This window comes from Microplitis demolitor, chromosome 1, assembly GCF_026212275.2.
Source record: "Microplitis demolitor isolate Queensland-Clemson2020A chromosome 1, iyMicDemo2.1a, whole genome shotgun sequence".
Classification (NCBI taxonomy): domain Eukaryota; kingdom Metazoa; phylum Arthropoda; class Insecta; order Hymenoptera; family Braconidae; genus Microplitis; species Microplitis demolitor.
The window spans coordinates 5,363,939-5,379,425 of record NC_068545.1 but is presented as its reverse complement, the minus strand read 5'-3'; the positions used below and the strand labels follow the sequence as shown (position 1 = coordinate 5,379,425).

The 15,487-nt window shown below is 28.9% G+C and overlaps 1 protein-coding gene and 1 long non-coding RNA gene across 3 annotated transcripts in view; one reads left to right on the top strand and one right to left on the bottom strand.

The window, feature by feature from the left end:
• The window catches only part of LOC103576873 (FK506-binding protein 2), a 39,683-nt gene extending 29,670 nt beyond the window's left edge, over positions 1 to 10,013 (bottom strand). The window contains exon 1 of one of the 2 annotated variants that reach the window (XM_053741258.1): positions 9,652 to 10,013. In XM_053741258.1, the coding sequence (XP_053597233.1) occupies positions 9,652 to 9,950 (299 nt within the window). In that variant the 5' untranslated portion in view covers positions 9,951 to 10,013. The remainder of the gene's footprint in view (positions 1 to 9,651) is intronic. The other variant, XM_053741265.1, reaches the window with a different exon arrangement.
• A 2,205-nt stretch (positions 10,014 to 12,218) lies between these two features.
• On the top strand, positions 12,219 to 14,099 carry LOC128668389 (uncharacterized). The gene is made up of 3 exons (XR_008404130.1): positions 12,219 to 13,033; positions 13,115 to 13,884; positions 13,964 to 14,099. It is a non-coding gene; the product is annotated as an uncharacterized LOC128668389 (long non-coding RNA).
• Positions 14,100 to 15,487: the final 1,388 nt, after the last annotated feature.

The window sequence follows — 15,487 nt, the reverse complement described above, 5'->3', positions numbered from 1 at the left end:
TATTGACCTGGGTGATTTAATTAATTAATTAATTAAACAGATGGAATCATTTATATTTCAGGGCCAATTAACATATGGCTAGAAAATATGTTACGAATTTGGCGCGTGGCGTTGTTTGAAATTAATAATGATAAAGATTAACAGCTAACCAAATAAAATAATTAATTTACTAATGGAACTAAAATAATTTTAAATAAAAACTGTTTTTTTTTAAATATTTTATCTCTAGTGGAACAGAAATTAAATCAATTAATTATATTTTAAGTACGTGAGTAATGCTCGCGCTCATACTTTTCTCTTTCACTATTTTTCTGTATTTACTCTCATTTATTTTATTAATCACTAATAATTTGTTTCAGTTTATATTCAATTATTTCTGAAAATAAACACATTTAAAATTATTGTATAATGAAATAAATTTCATGAAAAAAATATAAATGATTTTCAAAGCCGTCGAAAAAATTATCACCCCTGGCTTTTTTTAAGCTGTTTTTTCAACATTCATAAATTTTATTATCCTGCATTAAATACTCAGCTTTATTCGCGGAGCATCGTCATATTTTCCGCTTGCAAAAATATTAAAATTAAATTTTTTTTTTATGTTATTATAACATATAAATTTTTAATTAAAAAATAAAAATCCATTCATAATAATAATAATTATCATGTATACACGGAAAAAAGAGCAGTTGAAAAATTGAACTCATATCTGTATTTATTACAGTTTCGTATAATAGTAAAGCGCTGCGACTCTGAAACTAAAAATTACATTTTTATCCAGGCATAACAAATATTACAGTTTCAAACTCGATATTCTCCAGCTCTCTATACTAAACAGATTTTATAATTTTAAATTTTATTATAAAATTAGTTAAAATTACATTTTCGATCGTTAATATTACTATTCTGTATAGTAGTGTTCTTCTTAAGATATAGAATTTAAAAATTACAGTGTGAGCTGTGATTTTTCTCAGATCATTAATCATTCTCGACAATTGATAACTCACAGTGTAATTTTTATGTTATCAATAAATAAGAGGTATTATTTGAGAAAGCAAAAAATACATAACCAATAAATTTTAATTTTTACAGTTTGACCTATCAACTATTAACTTTTAAATAAAGCAACAATTCAAAATAAGAAGTAAATAATGCTTTGAAGATTTATTTAACTAAAATTACATTTAAAACTGTAAAATTTGCTGCGTAAAATTGTATTAATTTTATTACTATAACAAATTTCTAAAATTACAGTTTAAGCTTTAATGTTTGAAGATTTTTGTCCCAAAGGCCTGTTTTCACTGTACAAACTGTAATTTTTCAACTGCTCTTTTTTCCATGTAATTATAAAATTAGGGGTAATTATATTCAACAGTAATAAAATTTCAACGACGACAATTTTAATTCCCTAGATTTTGGTTTTACAAATTCACTGAGTATTTGTTAATTTGATGGACACTAAAGAAGATTTCTGTCTCATATGAATGTGTGTTGAACATAGTGTTTATATATATTTATAAATAGAGAATGTACGTATGGATATATATAGTATGTATGGATATATATAGTAACGAGTAAAAAGGTAAATGCGATGCAGCAGCAAGCACAGAGCAGCGACGTCTAAATATTTCAAGCGGTTAGGTGTACGAGCTTAAATTTTGAGAGGACTCAAGTGGTTCCTGTGCCAGAGAGCGCCCTCAGCTGTTCTACAAGGGTTGTTAATTATTTCTACCAAGTTGAGGAGAAACCAGTGGCATAGTGTGCACAAGTGTCGTGTGCCCCCTAAAGTCGACAAAATAAATGCGACGAGTAGAGAGAGAAAGCAGAACACAGCGTCAAGCTAACTCTCTCATACTTGTATCTCAGCTATGCCGTTATGCCGGTAAACTCGGTCAAAAGTACTTGTGCAAACAAAAACTAAAGTCAACAAAATAAAAAGTTTAATAATCATTATAAATACTCGTTCTTTAAATTCATTTATTTTTAAATCTATTAAAAGGACCGCTGACTCCTAATACAACGGAAAATTTTATTTTTTTGTTAAACAAAAATATTTATGTAATATTTGTATTTAAATATTTTTTTAAGGATGAAAAAAAACTATAACGGCAGTAATTGCAGTGTCAGCTTTAAACGCTTTCCAGACGTTTTTTTTATCTTCAGGTACATTCATCTCGAAAACCAATAAAATAACTAGGATGCTTTTTTTAAAAGATAAATGAGAAGAAAACGTGTTGCCTATCACTTATACAAAATTATTGTCGAGAAAATGTTGGATAAAAAGATTTCAGTCCGTTTTCACAAAATCATATCGAGTTTGTTGGAATTGGAGAAGGATGCTGTGGAATAGGCGTATATAGAGAATGTACAGTATACTGAAATTATTTAAATAAGGTTGATAATAAATATAATACTGACACTTTATTGATACAGAAACTAATAATAAATGAATACACTTGAATAACAAAATGAACTTGAATAATGACAAAACTCAATGTCCTTATGAATGTCTATATGTATATGGGACACTGGAAGTATGACCCGAACTGACCGATACTAGGATTAGATAGACACTGACTCTATTCACAAAAGAGGTACAGAGAGTACCTAAGGGCTGTAAAGTTTCCCTTCTTTAGGTACGCACTTCTCCGGAAACTGTATATATGTAAGTGTGTGGGTGTCTGTAAATAGTGTAAGTGTGTATAAGTATCGGTGTAATACACCAACAGAGCTTCATAAAAAAAATATCGACAGCTAATTAGGCAATGAATGAAAAAAAAAAAAAAATTATTATTGAATTTTTCGCGTCAAAAGAATGAGTCTTTGTCTGTTTTGGTCACAAAAAATGTGACACAAGAAAACGCGTCTACATTTTTTAATTATTGAGTCAGAGTAAAAAGTGTGCGGAGATAAATAATCGGACATGGGCTTAAAAGTAATTATTTGAAAACACGAAATGTGAGTAAGCTCTGAAATAAAATTAAAATTATTTTTATATAATACATGCTCAAAATAAACGCCATTAAATGCCTAACCTCGGTCTCATAATTTTTTTTATTAAACACTCATCACTTCTGATTGGTCAGATGCAGTGTTTAAACTTTCTTAAAGCATTTGTGCATCCCTTCTACCGCGAAATTCGACGAAAATAGGCGTGATATATCCCTACTCTATAATCCAAGTTATCAAAATGTTCAAGATAGGTTACCGGGGTGAACTCACCTTTACCCAAAACTGCATCACTAGCAAAAAAAATTCTCTAGATTACACATGCGCATTAAATTGATCAGCTAACGATTGTGGATCTTCATTAACTGATAAATTTGTGTCGCCTTAAATTTATAACCTGAACTCTAATTTCATTAAAAAGTGATTGAAAGTAAAAATAAATACTACATTTTAATAAAATCGAATCAAAGGAGGATATTAATTAACCTCAAATTTTAAGACTTTTTAGTTTTATATTTAGAAAAAAACTTGTTCAAATTTTTATATTAAATAATACACGTATTAGACTTTTTCTTAGGTTAGTTTTCATGTTCTTTGATTAATAAAACAATAAAATAAAAATATTATTTTAATTTCTATTAAATAAATAAGTATTCAATTTCATTTTTAATAATTAAATAAATAAACACTTGAGTAGTTTTTTATAAATAAATAAACTGAACCAAAAAAAAAACATTGATTTCTATGAAGACAAATTATTAAAATGATCGCGACCGCATGACGCCGACGTTAAGCATTTAACGACGTTCTAATTTTGAGCATCCATTATATAAAATATCGTAGACAACTAGTGACATCAAGTATAATACTCAATGGCACTATTTTTCTACGGTATTATTTTAAATGATAAAATTTAAAAGTTTAATTGATGGAAGTATTAATGAGCAGACATAGAGATGTCTATATTCTTTTCCGGCAATAATGTTCAATTCACGTGAACTCAGAGAGAAAAGATGGACTGAGAACAGCTGAGTTAGCTCTCTCGGGATATCATTCTTTCTATATGTACAGAGGTACATATACTACTATCACTATAACTATTACTATTACTACTACTATTGGTATTACTACTACAAATACGTTCTTGTATGAATTCTCTGGGTTGACCGATAATGCAATCCTGTGCAACTCGTCGATTCTTTGGAATTCACTCAGCACAGTGCCTATACCTCCGTGCAATAGGTACTAAAAAACTAAAGAGCAAAAGGCGATTGTAAAGGTCCTACTGAAGAATGAAAGAAGAATAAGGAAAAAAGAGTTCCATTCCAGAAGTAAATCCCTCTTTCACGCGATCCACTACACAGATATATATTAAACGCTTCTCTAACATATCTATATACACAGACATATTAATAGAAAAAGAAAGAAGAATGAGGTTAAAAAAAAAAAAAACAAAAAAAAAAATTGAAGGATAAAAATTCGTGCAATCTACTGAATTTTCATATTTTATCGTCACATGCACGTGAAATCACGATAAAAGCATCAGGAAATCTGACATTCTCAATATTCAAACCGGCGTTTAATTTTAAAAATTTATTTTCGTCGTTGTTTTTAATGAAAAGAACAAGAGTTCACTAATGCAATTTCATCAAATAAATGTTTTTTTTTTTAATTAATTACAATAATTATAATTTTTTATTCGAAATAAAAAAATTAGTTTAATTATCAAAATTACGCATGATATTTAACAAAATTTTCATTCAAATTTATTTTACTTCTAATAATTACGCGCTAAAATAATTTAAACAAAGCGTTATCTTAAAATTTTTTCAGATTTTTCACTGAAAAAAATAATCGGTAGCAGCTACCGGTTGGCAATTGGGAGCTACTACCAATTATTTTTTGGTAGCTGTTACCGAAAATTAATTAGTAGCAGCTGTCGATTATTTCGGTAGCGGCTACCGAAAAATAATCAGTAGCGGCTACCGGTTGGCAATCGGTAGCTGCTACCGAAAATTAATCACTAGCGGCTACCGGTTGGCAATCGGTAGCTGCTACCAAAAAATAATCAGTAGCAGCTACTGAAAAATAATCGGTAGTAGCTCTCAATTGCTAACCGGTAGCGGCTACCGATTATTTCTTTCAGTGTCGTAACCTCTAGTTTTCAAGTTTCCATACTTTCAACTTATCCTTTGATTTCTAACCACTAAATTTCTTTAATAGAAAATGCATCAATATTTAACTTGCATTGAAAATTCAAACAGATATTATCCGAATGATCTTATATATACATTCCATCATAATAACAGAAACTTTATATTATATAATACAATCTGTTGTATTTGATAAGAGATTTTCCATCCAACATATCGGAAAAAGAGCAACAATGGAATGATCGATTAGAAAAACAAATGGGTAAAAAATAATGAATAAATAAAAAAAAAAAAAAAGTAATTCAAGTACTTGGGAAATTGATAGTGCTTGCATCAATTTCAATATTCCAGAGCTTGTGTACCTATATATCATGACAGAATCATTGAAATAGAATAGCCTGTAGCAAAGTAAAGTCGATTGACAATACCCGTCCTTCTCTGTCACGGTTAATCTCGCGATCGTCAACGCCATCTACAATTTTACATACATCGCCATCTATATATATATATATATATATATATATACATATCTACACATATATAACTAACTACCAGTTTCTAAGCGATATAGACAACATACATATGCATACATTCTATATATATCTGCATCTACATTTCCATACATATATGTATATATATAGACATAGATGTAAATAAATATGAATTGATGAGTGAAAATAATAGAACAGGTAGTCAGTAGTTGTTTGAATATGACGTAGATGAAACCTGGCCAGAGTCCATCATCCTGTAACGTATAATCGATCAATTTTCGTCGACAGTACTCTTGGGACTGAAACAAACTCGCGTGAAACTGTCTATGGACTCATTTTAGTCCCAGGTGAATCACATCGTGTAATAGAGCCCACCACTACACTACATACCACCTACACCATTGTAATAATTTTAACATTGTTCTATCGGCGAGCAGCTACATTCTCTCCCTATCCCACCCACCCACCCACTGGATATTCTCGTGTTTGAACATTAACATTTTATTATTATAATAAATTTTTAATTATTAATTACTCATTACTCATGACAGCTATTAATTTATAATGATATTCATTTTATTTTATTATACTGCGCAATATCCATAAATATGCGTCCATACCTGGCACTGTAAATTGTTGCTGTTGTTGTTATTATTATTATTGTTATTTATTAAAATAATAACAGGGTAATGAGAGTATTTTTAATTGTTTGGGAACAAGAGTGTACAAGAACGAAAACGCGAATATATTTATTAAAGGTATTTTCTCGAGGAAGGAAAAAGAAAATCGACCCGTTACCGTTTCCGTTTCCTATACCGGTAGTTATAACGCGGGAATTAAGTATAATCGCACAAGGAAACGACGAGTGTGTTTTTGTTATATTTTATTTTTTGTGCACGAGTACAATAGCTGAGGTAATTATTTAAAATTAAAATTTGATGCTTGGAAAAAATTATTTTTTTACTTTGGGTGATAATTTTTTTTTTATTTCTAGGGATAAAAAAAAAAGGAAGTGGTTTTAAAAGTTTAAATTATACGCTGATGGACTACAGGCATATCCTCTTAATCTAAGCAGATGCTGTCTGATTCAAATTTCAATTAACGCGCTTCCCAACGAGGAATAAACCCGGAGAAGCCGAGATTGCCGCCACCACTGTGAATGGTTTCCCACTATCCACCAGTTTCACTTGCGAAGCTTTTGAAAGCTGTCATTGAAGCTACTGTTACTAGATGCTCTCTCTCTTTCACTCTATGTATATATCTACGGATTATATATACATATATATACCCATATATACCTATATACACACTATCTATCTTCAACTTTCTCTCTCTTTTTAAGCATTCGCAGATAACGACTCCCATAAACGATATGAGGGTTTGTGAATCTCAAAACTTATTCACGATAATGACTTCCGCTTTTCTCACTACACATATGTTTTATCATCACTGTTGCTCTTTATCGCTAAAAGTTACTTACTCTTTAACTATTAAGTAACACTTTTACTTTTCAACAATAACTATTTTGTGATTTCAATTAATGATTACATGCTTGCATGGAAAAAATTATAATGGTACTGAAAAAATGCACTTTTGTCATCAGTATACGATACTATTTTTACACAGCAATTAGAAATTTATAATTGCACGTGACCTGCGGCTGTTGAAAGATCTGAGGCTTAAATTTGATCAAACTTAGAAACAACTGGTCAAGCAATTTACGAGTTATGCAACAAAAATTTGCTGATTTTTATTGCTCGGACAAAAAAAATGTACATACTGGACGTCCATTTGAAAATGGTTAGATTCACATCCTAGGACTTCAAAACGTCAACATCTGATGGAAATTTGGTTTTCGAAAATTGGAGCAAAATCAACTTGTTAAAAAAAATTTGTTCCGAAAACATTCATGACAGAACTTCTAAAATTGAGACAATTACAAGTTTAAGTTGAACATTTTTGGAACTTTAGTATAAGTGTGAAAAATTTTCAATTAATGTGGACTTTTCCTACGCCTTTTTTTTATTTTTTTTAAGAAAAATAATTTGATTCGACAATTTTTTGAGTTTGAAGAACTTTAAAAAAGAAAAGGAATTATGAACATTTTTGACTCTTATCAGAATTATTCAAGTACACAGAAAAAAAATTCTAGCAAAATTTACGATGTTAACATCGTAATTGTGGACTACTTTTCAAATGTCTTATTTAAAAATTTACTACAGTCTTTGTTAAAATTACGATGTTTAATAGTAAAGAATATAACCTACATCGTAATTTTAACAAAGACTATCGTAAATTTTGAAATAAGGAATTCAAAAATTGGCGCCAATGAAAGTCTGCGATTACGATGTTAACATCGTAAATTTTCCTAGAATTTTCTTTCCGTGTATGAGTCAAAAAAAAAATAATAATGATCTGCAAATATTTATAAACACTTTTTTTACTTTTATAACTTAATAAAAAAATCAAATTTTTTCACTTTTTGACGTCAAAAATAGTCCTAAAATTGAGTAACTGTAATTAATTTCAAATTTTTTATGAACTCCGAAATTTTCAATTCAAATTATTTTTGCTCAAAAAATTCAAAAAACAAAAAAACTCGCAAGAAAAGTCTACACTAGTTAAAAATTTTTCACACTTCTAATTCCAAATTTAAAGTTCCAAAAATCTTCAATTCAAAATTCAAAATTGTCTCAATTTTTGAAAATTCACTGACAGGAACATTTTCGAAACAATTTTTTTTTTTACACAGGAACTTCCTTTTTTTGAATTTTCAATTTTCAAGCGGGAAGTTAAAAAAATAAATTGTGCCGGAAGTAAATGAAAATTTGAAAAAATATATATAGAATATTAACAATCGTCACTAAATTTTAGATTTCTACTTAGCAGACTATTTTAATAATATGTAATTTCTTATTAAATAATAATTACAAAGAAAGGAAGTTACGAAATGCATAATAAAAGATGTATGTTTATTGTTTTGATAAAAATAAAAATAATAATTTAATAAATGATGGAAGAATAATATGTCGTTGTAATAACAATAATAAAGGAACGTTATACTCTGACCTAAATATCTGTTAAAGAATTATTATAACGGGTCTGACGTTTATAACGGTGAAGAGAAAACAATTGAACGTATAAATTATGGAGGAAACTTTTGGTATCAAGTTTACGTTATAACTTTGAAAATGAATGTAAGTATGTTCATTGAGAAATTAATATCTTATTATATCAATAGTCATAATAGTAACAGCAATAATAATAATAATCAATCATCAATATTATATTATAAATCCCCAGTAATAATTAGCCGAGTCTAAGCGGATTTTAAAAACTTCAATCGAAGGATCAGCTGAAAAACACACTCGTCTATAAAAAACTACCAGAGATTTTAATTTCACTGATGATTAAAACGCGTATATAAATAATCGTCTTATAAAACAGATGTGAGTATTAACGGCTTTCAAAGTAAACTACTTTTTTTTTTTTTTCAAACAATAAAATCATTCGAATGCAACATTTTACATTTTTTTTTTACTTTTTCAGAAAAGCGAAAATAAATGAACAAAAAATCGAGCTTTAGAATAATATAATCAAAGTCCTCAATACGCAATCATCTGTATTGAATGTTGTATGAAATCTAAATCTAAATCGCGTATTGTTTCCTCTGTACTCTGTACGCATTTCATACTCACAGTAATCACGTTTAATTGATGGATTTGACGCTTTTGATCGTTTGATCTCAAATAATTCTATTGTGCAATTTTTTTTAGCAAATATTTGAACATTTTTTTTTTAAGTTAGCCGACGAATAATTTTTGGATTTCTTTTTAAACAATAAATTATAAAAAAAAAAAATATTTTAAAAAAATGCACCCATAGATTTATTAATTTTCTACAGGTGCATTTTTGAGTTTTATTTTTTTTGCAATTGATTCGTTGAAAAAAAAAAATCAAAAATTAAAAACTGTCTAGTAACTTCAGGATTATAAATAAATATATAAATAAATAAATCACATAGTAATTCCACGTCATCATAAATTATCACAACTGACCTTGAATCAAATTTGGTACCATCAACAAGAGTTCCGGTGTAATGCATAGTAACGTGGTCTCCTTTTTTCGATTTAACCGCACAACCATCTGGTACAAACAGTGGCTCTATTTTAAGCTCATTTGTTTTAATGTTATTATTATTACTATTATTACTATCGGCAGCTGATGATTGACAAATAAGTGCTCCAAGTAAAATAAAAATGGTACACGTCATCATAGTGACACTTGACGGACGCATAATTTTCGCGAGTGTTTTACTACAACTGTTACTACTAGTAAGTGATTCAAGTAAACGCATGTCACTGTAACTGTGGCGGAAGCCGCGGAGCAACTGGCGTTTGTATGAACGCGACTCAACCGAGTTGGCTGAGGCACGTCATGGCATTTGGAGTAGTGGTGTCCAGAATTGCGGGGGCCGAGGAATCAGTCGCGAGTGAGAAGGAAGAGTCGGCGCAAGAGTAACTGAGTGAGATAAATGAGGAAGATGGCGCGTGCGAAGTACAGCGTACACGTGACGAAGAAACGTTGAATAGCGTGACAGAGAGAGACAAGATCTGGTGGTATGAGAAAGAGAGAGAAAGAGAGAGAGAGAACTTTAAAAGAGAGAGTGGTATGCCACATTGCGCCGTCTCATTGGCCTCTTGGAATATGTAGGTCTCTGCCTTACTTCCGCATTTGACCTTCTCTCTCCCTCACACACGAGCTCTGCTCTCTGCAGATCTTTTTATTTATTTATTTTCACCCGTATAAACTTTTTTTTCGGACTTGTATTTATAATTTACTTTCTCTTTTTTATTTAACAATTTTTGACACCGCCTTTTTTTTAACATTTTATCTCTTACATTGAGTTAATAATTTATTGCTCAGTTTATTTTATTTATTTATGGATTTGTTTATTTATTAGGGGGCATCTAAGAAATGGGGAGCACGTATGTGAGGGAGGGCTGCTGGCGTATCAAAATGTAACACGCGGATCAAGTTTAAGTTGTAAAGAGGTGCTCAGACACTGGTGTTACATTCCGTATAACTTTTCGTGTTCAACTCCGATTGGTTTACGTGGCATTCAACCGTCCGATCTGTTTTTTTTTTTTTTTCCTACTATTTTTTATCTTCCGTAGACGAAACGAGCGTACGTGGAATTTTTTACTCTGTCTTTTTCCTTTCAATGCTCAAGTAATTATTGATAAAATACACTTAATTACAAAGGTCATTACGATAAATTTTTATATTAAAGTTTTTTTTATCTTACTGATGTAACTTAAGGGTGGCCGTTATAGAACACTTGAGATATTGCTGTAAAAATTTATTTTAAGTAAAAGTTTGCTGACAATTATGAAAGTTGGCGTTTAATGTGACAAGGAATTGAGACTAGTACAAGTGACAGATAAAAAAAATTGTTTATTTATTTTTTTATGATTATTATTATTAAAGTGATATTAAATATCTGGGATAAAATGGGACACGTAAAAAATTTAACAGACAATTTTTTTCGCTCCGTTTTGTGCCGAAAAAAAATTTTTTTTTTGGGAAGAATATAGAAAACATTATAGATTCGTTCAATACATGGAAAAAAATGATGCTCAAAATTTGAATAGTTTGTAGTGTATTTTCGACTTAAAATTAGTATATTTGATACTAATATCAAACCAGGATCATTGTATATTACAAAATGGCTATTATTTATATTCAAATTTGATACATATAGAAGATCAAAATTTGTAATTTCGTATATTAAAATTAATATGAAAAGAATCGATAAATTAGTATATACAGTTATTACTATTCAAATAAAAAGAAAAATTTTAAAAATGAGGAACCGAAAAATTAGTAAACGTACATATTAATATATAAAGATCTAGTACACGAATTTTTCATTTTATAATTTACCACTTATTCGATATATCTATATAATAGATTAATTTATAATAACGAATAAATAACATTTTATATAAATTATTAGTCAATGGGATAGAATTTATAAAATAAGAGTTAAAAGTTTTCGGTATTTTTATGAGCAAAAAATCAGTATCTAGTATACTAATTTTTCATTTTATTATTTACCATTTATTCGATTTATGTATATTGTAAATTAATTTATAATGATGAATAAATGATATTTTAAGGTAATAATTGATCAGTGATATCGAATTTATAAAATAAAAGTTTGTAACTTTTGAAATTTTTCGGCTGGAAAAATCAGTATTTAAGATAGCAATTCTTAATTTTACCAATCATTACTTTTTAATATATGTATGCCATAAATTAATTAACTTTCACTAATAAGCCACGTATTATACCTAAAAGTAATAATATTTAGTTACTTTTTGAAATAATTGATAGTAGTTTTTCGGAATCTACAAAAATTAGTAAACAACTTTGCATTAAGCACATAATAGTACTAATTATTAATAACAGATTTCACTTTCTACAATTATTTATTAATTTTTAACTCTCTAAACATGAATAAGTGAAATAAAAATGAATAAGTGAATATTCACTAATTCTGAGTGCAAACCGAACCACTTATTTTAAAAAGTGGTTCGGTTTGCACTTAAAATTAGTGAATTTTCACCAATTTCACTTATTCATGTTTACAGAGAATATTCCGTTTTTTTCCGCATACATAAAATAAAATTATGTACAGTAAAGTTGAAAAAAAAATTTTATCACAAAAGAACAGAGTAAAAATTTATTTAAAATATATATAATCAGTCGCGCTTAGTCTATTGTCTATTTATAGCCCATAAATATCATGCGTCATAAAAATAAATTTATCAATTGATGATAGACACTCGGACGCTATCATCATATTTTTAATGACTTAAGTTAATGGCACTGATGATTTATGTATAAAGTTAAACAACAATATAAAAATATTTTTAACGAATATTAATTTTACAGTAGAGAAATTACTTTCTGTATGACAACTCTCTTTTTGAACGTATACATGCACATGCGATGCTATATATACGTATATATATGTACATATATGTGTATGGATATACAAAGTAGTAAGAAATGAACAACATTACGGAAGTCTGAGGCAAAATGAAAAGCGAGCGTCAACCGGCCACCCAGAGAGAGAGAAGCGGATGGCGGATCTGGGAATCATCCAGTTCTAGAGAGCATCAGATGAGTAGAGAGTACACAGTTATCCTTCCAATACTCAACCAAAAGCAAGAGGAAACTTTCGTATGGCTCTCTCTTCAAACCCGCAACTTGTCTTCTCTTTACTTCTATAATACTGTAGTATCTTTTTCCCTCTTTTTCCCTCTCTGTCGTTTTCTCTCTTTAGTAGTATCCGCGTTTGTTCGCAGCGTTTCAACGACATTACCCGAAAAAGTTTGCCAGATAAAAAAGGAAGAGTGAGTTTGTTAGCAAGTGAGTGACCGAGTGAGAAGACTCAATACCTTTTCCGCCGACTTGTTCCTCTTTATTTTTAATACTTTTTTATATTCCCAGTGTACATGCAGCCGAGTGTACTACTAAACTTGGACTATACTCAATTGTATGTAAGTTTATGATGAAAAGTTTACACGAGACTTTATACACTGTAGAAGATGAAAAATAGCTTGGAAAAAAGAACTGGATAAAGGATTATACTTTGTTTGAGAAAGTCAAGGAGAGAAATTGGTTTGGGATCAACGCATAGTTCACAAACCACGACATTCTACAATAAATTCGTTTGACCGTGCAGTGCCATCTGTATGGCTCTTAAACTGTCTGACGACAGCTGACTCAAACTAAATTTAGATTGTTGATACATATTTATTGACCAGCAGGATCCAGTATTACCATAAATAAGGAAATTCCATAAATTAGCAAATCAAAACTATATTATTCGTACGATATTAGATTTTGGTTTCAATACAAAAATTTAACCAATTTTTCAAATTTTTATTTTTTTAAACGTGTCCGTAATGGAACACTTGGAGAGTCACTCTGTAATTTATTTGTAATTGAATGATCCTACGATGAAAAAATTTGAGAAAAAAATTTTGAAAATTTTATAAGAAAACTGGAAATTTAATTTGAATTTTAGGAAAAAATTTGACTTCAGCATACCCGTAATGGAATACTTTTAAAGTCATTTGAATTTCAGTCATATTTTTATTAAATATCAAGAACTAGGTACATTTGAAATTGAGAAATTTTTCACGGAAAAAATTGATTTCAAAATTTAAAAATAAAAATTTTTATAAAAAATTTTTTTTTCCAAAATCACATGATCGGTATAAAATTAAAGCTTATAGTTAATAGATTGTTACAAAAATTTTTTAAATAAATTTTTGATAATTTAATTGATTGCAGAATCCATCAAGGAAAAAAGAGCCGTTGAAAAATTACAGTTTGTACAGTGAAAACGGGCCTTCGGGGCAAAAATCTTCAAACATTAAAGCTTAAACTGTAATTTTAGAAATTTGTTATAGTAATAAAATTAATACAATTTTACGCAGCAAATTTTACAGTTTTAAATGTAATTTTAGTTAAATAAATCTTTAAAGCATTATTTACTTTTTATTTTGAATTGTTGCTTTATTTAAAAGTTAATAGTTGATAGGTCAAACTGTAAAAATTAAAATTTATTGGTTATGTATTTTTTGCTTTCTCAAATAATACCTCTTATTTATTGATAACATAAAAATTACACTGTGAGTTATCAATTGTCGAGAATGATTAATGATCTGAGAAAAATCACAGCTCACACTGTAATTTTTAAATTCTATATCTTAAGAAGAACACTACTATACAGAATAGTAATATTAACGATCGAAAATGTAATTTTAACTAATTTTATAATAAAATTTAAAATTATAAAATCTGTTTAGTATAGAGAGCTGGAGAATATCGAGTTTGAAACTGTAATATTTGTTATGTCTGGATAAAAATGTAATTTTTAGTTTCAGAGTCGCAGCGCTTTACTATTATACGAAACTGTAATAAATACAGATATTTCAATTTTTCAACTGCTTTTTTTTCCATGATTGAAAGCCTAAAATATCACAATCTTGAAAACTAAATTTTACAATAAAAATTAGAGCACATAATTAATCTTCTCAATTTACTTTGCATCTGCTTTAACTACTCTACAAAAAAACCCTAATAAAAATAATTATCAACTCTTATTGACAACTAATTATTACCCTCCATCTTTGTCTTACTTTCAATCAATACCACCCGTTAATCAGTGTAATTAACTTTTTTATCATCACCGCTTGTCCGCGTAATCCATAAAATATAAATCTATGATAATTTATTGCCTTAAAGTTTATTAAATTTTTTTATTATTAAAGCAAACCATTGATGCGCTTTTGATTTCCCATAACTTTAAATTTTAAAAAATTTATTTCGTACATTAACTTTCATTGTTTTCCAATAAAAATAATAAATATCATGAATTAATAATAGTATCGGAAAAAATTTAAGTAGACTCTTATCTACCATTATTTTAACAACAGCTTTCAATTACACCCCCGTTAATACCTCGATATTGTTATCGTTAGCAATAGATACTGATTGCAATCGAAACTTTCCCTCCAAAAATACTAAAATAAATAATAAGCTGTATTCAATACACAAAGTACTGAATACAGAGTCCAGAGTCCAGAGTACAGAGTAAAGAGTGTTGGTAAATAAACAGGGTTTGAAACAATGTATGTCACTCTATATGTTGTTGATGTGTAGGATATAGAAGTCAGTGCAGCTAAAGAGAACAAGTATAAGAGTATAATATATACATACGAAGAGAAAGAGAGAAGTGAACGCCAGTAATTAAGCCGATGTCGCGTACGGTGAATTCTCTTTCATTTATGACATGAAATTCCTGTCACGTTC